Below are 10,607 nucleotides of genomic sequence, written 5' to 3'. Positions count from 1 at the left end.
AAGTCCACCTCCATCCAGAACTTCAAGGTGCAGGTTCCCCTCTTGCAACTGAAAAGAGCACCAGCTTACATTTGGATTTAATTGATGCTATTCAAACCTCCAGGCTAGTGTCACCTGATTATTCCTAAAAAGCAAAAAGGAAGAGGAATTTACGTGTTAGCTGATCGGTCCTTCATTATGCATGCTAGCTATTGTACCTAACAAACAGTAATTACAATTTTTTAGCTGTTGCTCTAGTGGACTTGACGTTCAAAGGTCAATTTGTGCATTACAGACCCTTTCCCCTACTGTGGAAAAGGATCATGGCAAAAGATCAAAATACCTCTACAAAACAGAACGGTGTGGTTGGACTGCTGCACTTCACGAAGACTGAACAGCATCTTACTAAAAAGAGGGTGGTAGGTGAAACCGTGTTGGATGGGGCAGGAGGTGATGGCCTGTCATTTCACCAGGATGCATGCCTTTGGGAAAAGACCCAAAAGGAGGTTTAATGTACAAAGAGCTCACAGAAATGCATTCATAACAGACCAACACCTTGCAACAATGCTCTTTTCACCTGATTATCTCTCATGAGATACTGTTTGTTTTTTTTCACGTGAGGGCTCTGAGGTGGTCAGTATGGGTTGTAGTGGGAATGGATCCTATCTCTGTCTGCAACCCAGCATAACTGCAGTCATTTGGTCCAAGCATATTGTGGGTTTGACCGCTTCCTTAGCTTTGCAAACAAAGCTACCATACAAGTGGGGGCCTGCAAGGCCGCAGCGCTGAGTGAGGAACATGTGATGTAGAGACGGATCGTCCTCTGACACAAACCTGCTCTCGTACAGGTTGCACGGTAGAAGCTGTCACCACATCGGAGCATTTTTTGGCCGTCGGGTGGCAGTCAGCCCCAGCACAGGAGAGGACTGGCGAGGAAAAGTGGAGTGCCCTTCGGCCAGCTCCAGCCCCGTGCTGCTTCAGGGCTCAGTGCTCGGTGCTGCTCCGTGCTAGCAGCCCCGAGAACAGGGGGCTGTGGCACGAAGGAGTGCCGAACGCCAGGGGTCTGGGGGCTTTGGGAATCGTGCACGTGGGATGGGAGAGCGCGGGGTGCAACGTGAAGTTTGTGAAGTATTAGGGAAGTGAGGGTCAAATAACGTTTCTCCACCTCTTCTGTTAAATTTCTCAGTCCTGAGAAAACTGAGGCCCCTGCCCCTGCAGATTTTCTTGGAAAATCCTGGCACCCTCAGCTTTTTGTGCAGCAAATCGATGCTTAGGGTGCTTCGTGTAACAGAAACTTGGCATTGGCTCTGACCACATTAATTCTGCAGGAATTACCGTGTTAATTCTGCAAGAAAGGTCTCTGTGGGCAGACTTATTCACTGTACCCTTGGTGAGATTTCATCTCTGCAGGAAATCCAGATTTGCCAAGTGCAGACAGAGAATGTTGATTGTGCTTTGAGCCAGCCTGACAAAGGATGGGATTTGTCTTCACTGCTGTTGTGAGCATGGGACGCTTCAGTTAAGCGCTGGCACACAGTGCCATTGGAGCGGAGGTTGCTGGGCTGCTCCTGGGAGCCAGCATGGGGATGTGCTTACTGTAGAGCAGACAGATTCCTCCTGCAAGGGGCCTGCACCTGGCAGGGGCAGGGGCAAAGGTTTAACCCATCAAGGTGTTTTATCTGGCCAGGAGTATGTCAATAATCTTGCAAAAGAAAAAGCATCCATAAATACTTAATGTTTTTGTACCGGCTTGGGGAAGAATGTGCCTTTGAACCCGCACTGCTGAAGCTTGTAAAAAATCCTCCTCTGTGCTGATGTGCCACTATGGGACATTTATTCGCCAATTTAACAAAACTGAGTAGCATTTTGGAGCAACTGTGCAGAGGATGGTAAGTGAAGAGCTGGGGAAAGGTCTGGACAGGGATAAGACTCTGATCAGAGCATACTTAATCACTGGAGTAGAAGACATGTTGTTCAAACTTGACCCTACACTTTAAATGAAGTTCATCCCTGGCCATGTGATGTGGCACTTGGATGTCATTGGGACTTCCTAGCAGAGCATCACATAGTCCACAGCAGGCTGTTTTTAATATACCTGCTGCAGAAATGGAAACTCCCCCTTGGGAGGATGGAGAAGGCTACTATGTGTGAGAGAGGAAAGACAAGTGAATGACTGTGATGGAGGCATCGCAGGCTCTTGGCAGTGTATCCTGGCAGCTGGAGGAGACAGCAGTGGTGTGACGATACCATGTTAGAGATCATTAACAAAAGCAGCAGACCATTCATACAGACCATCCATGAGACACACAGGTTCTTTGCAGGGGCTAATGCATAATTTTGTTAGCTGAGGCTTGATACTCTGAGGAGCAGCTGAGAGATAAAAAGTTTTATTTTGCGACATTTGTTCCCACTACTCCAACACTGCTTTGTTGTGTATAGTATGTTGAACACTGTCTTTGTCTCTTAACAGCAAGCACCTCATATACCACCTGTGGGAAACTACCACATGTTCACAGAGACACCAGTGGACTGAGTCTCTTACAGGGATTCCAGATGTGCTGGAACACTTGCAATTTATTTGTATTTCAGCAATACTCACAATGTCCCCTGCATGAACGGGACACGGGAAGACAGAAGAGCATGTGTGGTTGTGGCCAGTCAGCAAGGGAGCAGAGGCTGCCCGGGGCTGCGCTCACCAGCCCCACATCTCCAGCACAAGTCCCAGCCCTGTGCTTGCTAACAGGAGCTCTTTCTAAGCACATCTTGATATTAGCATTTCAGAATTAATTCGTTTATGTTAAGAAAAAAGCCTATTTTCATATAAAAAAACCCTCCTGTAATGGAACACACTGTTCATAAGCAAGTTGTGAGAAAATATGCCTCCACTTTGTAATTTAAACACTGACAAAGCGTGGCCACCAAGGTGTCCTATCTCCTTGCCAAATGCCACATGTGGCAGATGACTACCAGCAGGAAGACCTTGGTAGGGGGAGCAGGAGGCCCAGCAGCCATGCTGGTACCAGCTGCCCCACACTTGTCCTCGCTCACCAGCTCGGGTTGTGCCATGCAGTCCGTCTGGTCCCCTGGATGAGGGACACTGAGCACTGTCATGTTGCGATGGCCCGGGAAGGCACAGTGCAGCCCTTGGAGTGCTCCCCTGTACGTTGCTGTCCACTGCAGAAACCAAAACATCTTGCAGTCACACTTCCAGGGGTTGTGAGATAAAAACACATGCTTCAGTTTGGGCAGTTCTGTGAACAAGTGGATCGGGAGGGAGCTGAGGTTGTTCTTACTCAGGTGGAGGAAATGCAGTTTGTTTAAGTAAGAGAAAGCAGAGTCTGAAATAGAGGATATTTGGTTGTTGTTCAGGTACAAGTTTCTCAAGTTAAGCAGATATCTGAAGGTGCAGTCAATAGCGGTGATTCTGTTGGCTTCAAGGTGCATAGTCTTGAGCTGGATCAACCCGTTGAAAAGCTGATTAGGCAAATCACCAATGAAATTGTGTCCTAAATTTAACACTCCCAATCTGGGAAGCTTTGTAAAAGCACCACTCTGAATAATCCATATGCGGTTCTTCCTGAGATTCAGATCATACAGGGTTTCCAGGTCCTTCAGGGAATCTCTGCCAATGGCTTCTATGTGATTGCCCTCCAGGGACAGCCTCACCAGGCTGGAGAGGTTCCTAAAGGCTTGTGGGACATAGCGCATGTTATTGAAGGCTAAGTCAAGTCTTTCTAAAGAGGGCAGGTGTGAAAAGAGAAGTGGATGGATTTCAAAGATATTGCAATGAGACAAGTCCAGGCTGATGAGGTTGAATAGTCCTCTGAAGGTGTTTGCATGCAGGTAAGTGAGGCGCGAGTTCCTGCTGAGGTGCAGCTCTCGCAGCTTGCTGAGAGCATGGAAGGTCCCCGGGGACAGGAAAGTCAGATTGTTCCCATCCAGCCAGAGGCTGTGGAGCAAAGTCAGGTTTCTGAATGTGTTGGTGGTAAGAATCCGCAAATAATTATTGGAAAGGTTTAGCGAGACAGTGGATGCTGCTATTTCTCCAGGGAGGGATCTCAGTCCAGCTCTGTTACAGTGGATAATCTCTTCAGGTGCACATTTGCACATGCTTGGGCATGAATCAGAGAGATTCAGACTCAGTCCAGTCTTTGCTGCACAAGTAAATATAAATATAAAAAGAAAGAACATGACCAGCCACAAGACAGACACCACATCTAATACTTGACAGATAGCAGAGAAGAAGACAAGAAAAAGAGCGTGTACCTTTTGGATAGGTGAACCGCAAGCATTGCAGGAACAGTGGGGCTGTGCTTTTAGCTCACAGTGAAATTAAATTAGCTACTTCTGGCTGCTGCAGACCAATGGGGATCAAGTCTTAGGCAGATAAAAGCTGATTAAGTGCTGCTGCGTTGCAAAGAGCATTACTGAGAGGCAGGAAGATTTCCCAGAGCATCATGCTCTGGCAGTGCTTTTCCCGACCTTCTGGTCTCTGCAAACAGCAGCAGGCAATAGACTTCACTTGGGATCTGTCCGGGAGACCCTTCTGCTCCTGGGCTGATCATGGTTCTCAGGACTGGCTTGGCAGTTTGCTCAAAAAACAAACAAACAAACAAACAAAACACTATTTTGGGAGTAGGGGAGGGATTCTTGGATTTCCCTCTGGCTTGGACTTCAGCACAGGCAGCTTAGAGTGGCTCTCCCATCTGGCATGGGATGTGGGAGACTGTCATGAGCTGAGCAAACCTCACACTCACTGCCAACCAGGAACATGCAGGGCAGTGCCATGTCCTGATGGAGCAGCATCTCAGGATAAGCCCTGAGCTGTCTTTGGGTGGCAAGAGATTAACCCCAAGGGTGAAGCACAGAGCACCCCAGGGGCATGCTGCCCTTCTCAGGGTGTCACCTGTTTCCAGTGGGTGTGAAAATGCCACTGAGCAGCAAGAGGTGGACTCGGGTCTATAAAACTGATGTCCTTTGATTCCTCCCTGGTTTACATCCTATATCCAGAGTGCAGAAGAAAATATTTTGTTTTCATTTACAAGATTCAGTGTTTTCATTCTTCCCATGTAGATAATTGCATTTGGAAAAGAAGCAAGCAATTGGACCCACATGAGGATATAGCTGAGCTCTCCTCACGTTCCCATGCTCACATCAATCCTTCACTGCTTCTGCCCTGGAGAAAGTGTGAGGAGCCTCAGGGGGCCGATCACTGCTGCATCTGACAGCCAGGGACTGGCAATCTCCCGTCTCATTATTTTACTTACAATGACCTGGACCTTGCAGCTGATGTGCCAGCAAGGTAAACAGTGACACAATTGCTCACAATTGCTGCCTTTTTTTTTTTTTTTTTTTTTCCCTCACTATTTTAATTTTTGTTTCCCCCCTCACTTCTATATATTGGAGTTCTCAAGTTTTTGATGTGCTTGAAGCATCTTCTCTCAGCCCCTTCCATTCAGATGCATTTTCTTGCTCATCATTTCTTGGTCTGCCTTAGGTTTTTCTTTCATGGTTTACAGATTTGGATTTCCTTTCTCTCACCAGTTCCTCTTATGGTGATCAGAATCTGCTCTGACAGCTCTGTCCAAACAGTGGCTAAAAAAAAAAAAAAAAAGTACAATATGCCCAATGGTGTTAACTGTACGAATTTGCAAACCCATTGCTTTCTATGCAGAAGCAGATTAGGTTTGCTGTACTGTTAGATCACTGTGTTGGCTTCAGCTAGTTCTGTTTTCCTCCACATTTTTTCAAGCAACAACCCCCCAAAGGACAGTTTCCCCCTAGAAGCTTGGCTGGGACCGCTGTGCTGTGTAATGGAGACCGTCTTCCAGCTATAAACAACATCATTTACTTAGTTAAACAGGCTTTGGCTTGGTGTTACTAGGGGCCAAATGCTGGTTTTCACCCTGAGAGCAGAAGTGTCATGGCCTTGGCAAGTGGCTTGTCCTGGGAGTCCTGGAGGAAGATGCAAACATGTGCTGCTCACACCATCCGGATACTCACATCTGGGGCCATGCCAAAGGCTTTAGTGGATGGAATCTTCATGTTTTCTGTATTTCGGCCTCAGCTGGGACTGCAAAGGAGCCAGCTTTCTGCTGGTCTGTACAGAATGCGTGAGCTGATCCATGTCCCCAGCCAGGAATGGTCTCACTTCTAGCTGAAGCTTCGTAACTCGGTCTGAAGAAGATAGATCACTTCCTCTGGTGTCCTTTTTGTTCTACACAGGCTTTGTTTCTGGTTGTTATCCCATTTGCGTAGCCTGTGTTTAAGCCCAGCTCTCTGTCTAAATCTGCTTGCTTTGCGATTGATTTTGTATTGGAAATTTGCAGAGACCAAAAGTACGCAGTTCAATGGGTGCAGCACGTTTCCAAAGTCACTTGTGCGCTTATTTTTCTTACTACTTTTAGTAACTTGTAAAATGCTTAAGGCCAATTATTTGAACAAACAATGTCATAGTGGATAATCTCAGAGTTGGCAGTGCTGTCGGCTGGGCACAAACAGTTCATAAAAGAAATGCCTTGGAAACTTTCTCAATGCTAGATGTGGAAGGAGCGTCCCTCTTCCCTCTGAACTGCCTCTGCCACACTGCACTGTGAGGTGCAACCAGACACTGAACTGCTGCAAAAATTGTTTTCCAACAGATGAATGGGAGCAGAGCTCTTTGATATCATGTTCCGATGGGTCCCAGCAGTCTCGTCCTTGTGCTCACTGCTGTGCTGCTGCAAAGTGGAAAACTAGGGATTTCCCCAGGCCTGCTCAGTGCTTCCATGTAAAATCGTGGCTCCAGGAAATAAAGTGAAACACTGACTCACACCTTCCCTTTAAAAATGTTAGTAGTTCTCCATCCTGGCCAAAATATTGGGTTGTCAGAGAGAGAAGCCCTGCCAGAACTGATAATGCTTCAGAAGGACCCGAGGCAGTGTTAAGACCCAGCACACCAAGACAAGGACCGTGGATGCTGAGTGTGAGCAGGACTCACGGCCTCAGACATCAGTTTTCAGCTGGGGGCTGGTCACAGCTGCTGTCCTCCCTGCAGCCCCAAAAGGGATGTGACAGCAGCATTCTCCACAGGAGCGTTCTGGGGCTGGTGAAGGATGAAGTAGATTATCTAATCTTACAACACTGAACAATTAATCCCTAAAGAAACCCTTAAACAAACAAAAGTGGGAAGGAGGAATGCATATAAAAGTTTATGGAGTGCTGGGGGAGCCCAGCTGCAGGCAGGATGGTTTCGGTGTGTGCGTGCAGGAGGCTCGTTGTCCACCATGATGCGAACGCACTGTCCAGCACGATGCAAACACGTCGCTCCCAGGCTGTGTGCGTGCGCTGAGTCCCCTTCTCCTGCTGCTGCCCTGGGACTATATATTTTTTTTTTTTTTCAGACTTGGGGAATCCTGTTGTAAATCAGCACTGAAGGGGTCGGAGCCTTGCTGACCTACACTGGGAGATGTGTTCTGGGGAGCACGTTTATGAGAGATTTTTCTGTCTCACTTTCTCCAAAAGAAACAAAGCGATGAATACGGTCTGTATTTAGGTCCCATGTTGCTTTGAGAATTTGGCAGGCTGGCAAGGTTTAACCTCAGGAGCTGGCTCTGACAGTCTGCTGGAGCAGTCTGATACGCTGCCTTTTGGAATATTCCATCCCTGGCAGAAATGCTTCCCTACGAAAACTAAGACCTGGGAATTGGAGTGCATTAATCCATGTTGTAAAAAATGCGCACAGCTGATCAGAAGTTGCTCTTTGAATACTGTGTATATTTTAGTTTTGTTTTGTTTTTCTTTAAACACTTCTAGTGAGCACTTCAGGTGCATGGGCTTGAGGGCAGAAATGAAAAGCATGAAGCAAAAATTCTGGATTCTCTTGAACCATGTGTTTGTTTTTTTTTCAGTTGCTTGATATAAAAGACATGCACAAAATCCTTCCTCAAATACATGCCCCAAGAAGCACTAGCTCCTTACCATTTAAAACCCTATAGGTTTTCTTGTGGTGAAAACTCCCACCTCTTGAAACTTTCCAATCAGATGAATAGTAAAAAGCTCAAAGACTGCCCCTGTGCTGAGCTCTGTGCTGGGTTCTGACGCTGCAGGCCCATGTGCTGGGCCAGAATGTGCACTTAGGAGCCCGGCTGCGGAAGCTGAACAAACATGTCCTGCAAGCTCAGGAGGCATTAGCTCAGCTGCAGTATTGCATGGGGCAAGGCCGATTCATGCACAGACAGCTTGGGCATGCCCTATATCTTGCAGCTGCTCCTGTACTGGCAGTGCTCAGAAACATAGAGAAAGAAAGAGAGAATGAAAGAGAGAAAGAGAGGGAGAAGAAAGAGAGAGATAGAAAGAGAGAGAGGAAGAAAGCGAGAGAAAGAAAGATAGAAAGAAATAGGGGGGGAAATAGATGAGGCAGAGTTTTTGCACATCACTAAATGGAGCTTTGGAGCAAGAACTTGGGGTCAGATAAGGAATCAGATACATTGAGCAATGCTGTGGGGGAGAATCAGAGCAGGATTTGGCAAAGGACAGCACGAGGTACGACCTACTAAGAGATAGGGAGCCAGCACAAAGTTTTGAACCATTTTTGAGGTACCAGTAGAACAGAATAGACACAGCCAGTGTCTGTGAGGATCAAAACTGCATCTGTACAGGAAAACATTATGTTTAAAACTAAACAGTCTGAGTTTGTTATCTTTGCAAAATAAACATTCTCATGCATTTGACTTTTTTCCATGCTTACAAAGTTCACTGGACGTTGGATGAAAAACAGAGCGAGATCTTCTAGAGGTCGTTTGCATGCAAAACAGTTAGTAGCAAGAATTCCTAGCTGAGGGTGTCCTGTCACATACGGAGAGTAAAATATTGAATGAATTTGGACCAGAGTGAGTGCTGACCTTTCATGTCATTCCTTTGAGCGCCAGCAGTCCTCCAGATCTGAGGCGGGGTGTGCAGAAGGATGATTGGCTGGCAAAAGGCACATTTCTTTTGCTTTGCAGTAAGACGTAACTTCTGCACTTGTACATCCTGTGTGCTCCTACTGACCTGTTTTGTGGATGTTTAGTTTGTAAAAAGGACAGAGTTCTTGCAGTGTGTTTGTAGAAGACGCATCATCTGTTTAAAACCTCTTGAGCAAAATAAGTATGTCTCCTGGTGCTGGTTGTGGTATTATGAACTGAGCACAAATCTTCGTCATAAAACTTTCTGATTATGTTCTGACTTTTTCAACCCCCAAGCCCTTATGGATATTACTGTTTCCTTTACATTTTTCTCCCTTTTTTTTTTTTTTTTTTTTTTTTTTTTTTTTTGTAATTCAAACTTCAGTTCCATAGTGTCTCCCCTTCTCGTCTGCCTTTTCCATGACAACCTCAAATGCAGAGGTGGAGGAAATGAGTGAGAAAAGGAAGAGAAAGAGATGACACAAATCCAAACTAAACATCTATGGAATTGGTGAGCGTGTGCATTGAGGAGATCCATATGTATGCTGAGATGCCAGGGATGTTCTGACTCGTAAGTTGGCTAAACCTGGCTGTGAAACACAGTGCTCGAACCTTTGGGACAGATGAGGGGATCTCCCGTCCTGTGCAGTGATTTGGTATTGGCCTTCCTCAGGATACCCGTGATGCTTATATCTGCTTCTGTGTTAAACCATTTCATTCTCAGCATGCCATTTCCTTGAGATATTTGAACTTTCTTTCCCTTCCAGATTTTGCCCCAAGTACAGGCACCATGTGTGCTTGCAGCCTGACAGTCCTGACCGCTGTCTGCCTTGTTGTGTCCATTAAGCTGTAGATCAGCTGCACTGTGATAAATAAAATGCTGCATGGGATTCCCCTTCTTTAAATAACCGTCTCTTTTTGCATAGACAATACCAAGAGCCGGACTGTAATATGAGGCACACAAAAACAAAAGCTGCCAATTTGGGTGCTTGAACTCCTCTTCCTGCCTCGACAAGTATCTCTCTCTTCCAAGAGGTGTTTGTGAGTTTACTGATGAGCATTTCCGGCACTTTTTGCAGTTCCTGCTGTGTGAAAGACACAGATGGGCAGAAAGGTGAGTTTGTTCTCCACAGCTTGCTCAGACCACTTTTTTTTCTTGTTTGTTTATTTGGGGGGATGTTTTTGTTTTGTTTTGTTTTAAGATACTGGTAAAATGCTGTTTTCTCTGTTTCATCTCTCTCCTAGGTGTAAGCAGAGCCTGTGATGCTCATCACCTCTGGTGATGCTCAGGTTATGGAGCCTGTGATGCTCATCACCTCTGGTGTGCTGCACTGTCCCAAAGCAAGGGCAGGCACTGGGGTTTTCCCCCAGCCACTGGGGTCAGACACCCTCCACTGCAGGGCTACACTAGCAACCAAAGAAGTGGATGAGTGTGGGTCCATGCTGGTGAGGGATAGCTGCTGGCAGCAGCTGACACAGGGACTTCTGTGGCCTTTTTCCATCTGACAAGTGCAGCCTTGCCTGCAGAGCACAGCCCACATCTCCCCAGTGGATGGGCTGCTGCTGCAGAGGCGATCACAGTTGGGGTACTGAGGCTTCTGGATGTTTACTTTGCCCCAGTTTTCACTCGCCAGCAGCTCTTGTATGATGCAGGAGCTTCTTCTAGATAGAGGCTGGGGCCAGGTGGAGCATGAGAGGCGAGGG

At 46.6% G+C, this 10,607-nt stretch overlaps 1 protein-coding gene across 1 annotated transcript; it reads right to left on the bottom strand.

Annotated features, from left to right (window-relative positions):
* Window positions 1-2,871: 2,871 nt before the first annotated feature.
* On the bottom strand, window positions 2,872-4,261 carry LOC118165493 (nyctalopin-like). The gene is made up of 2 exons (XM_035323514.1): window positions 4,246-4,261; window positions 2,872-4,133 (listed from the first exon to the last, which is right to left on the bottom strand). The coding sequence occupies exon 2, from the start codon at window positions 4,087-4,089 to the stop codon at window positions 2,908-2,910; it is 1,182 nt and encodes a 393-aa protein (XP_035179405.1). The 5' UTR covers window positions 4,090-4,133; window positions 4,246-4,261; the 3' UTR covers window positions 2,872-2,907.
* Between the last annotated feature and the right edge of the window lie 6,346 nt (window positions 4,262-10,607).

The sequence above is a fragment of the Oxyura jamaicensis genome, chromosome 4, assembly GCF_011077185.1.
Source record: "Oxyura jamaicensis isolate SHBP4307 breed ruddy duck chromosome 4, BPBGC_Ojam_1.0, whole genome shotgun sequence".
Taxonomy (NCBI): Eukaryota; Metazoa; Chordata; class Aves; order Anseriformes; family Anatidae; genus Oxyura; species Oxyura jamaicensis.
The sequence above is the reverse complement of the archived record's forward strand: the minus strand, read 5'-3'. Positions and strand labels throughout refer to the sequence as shown.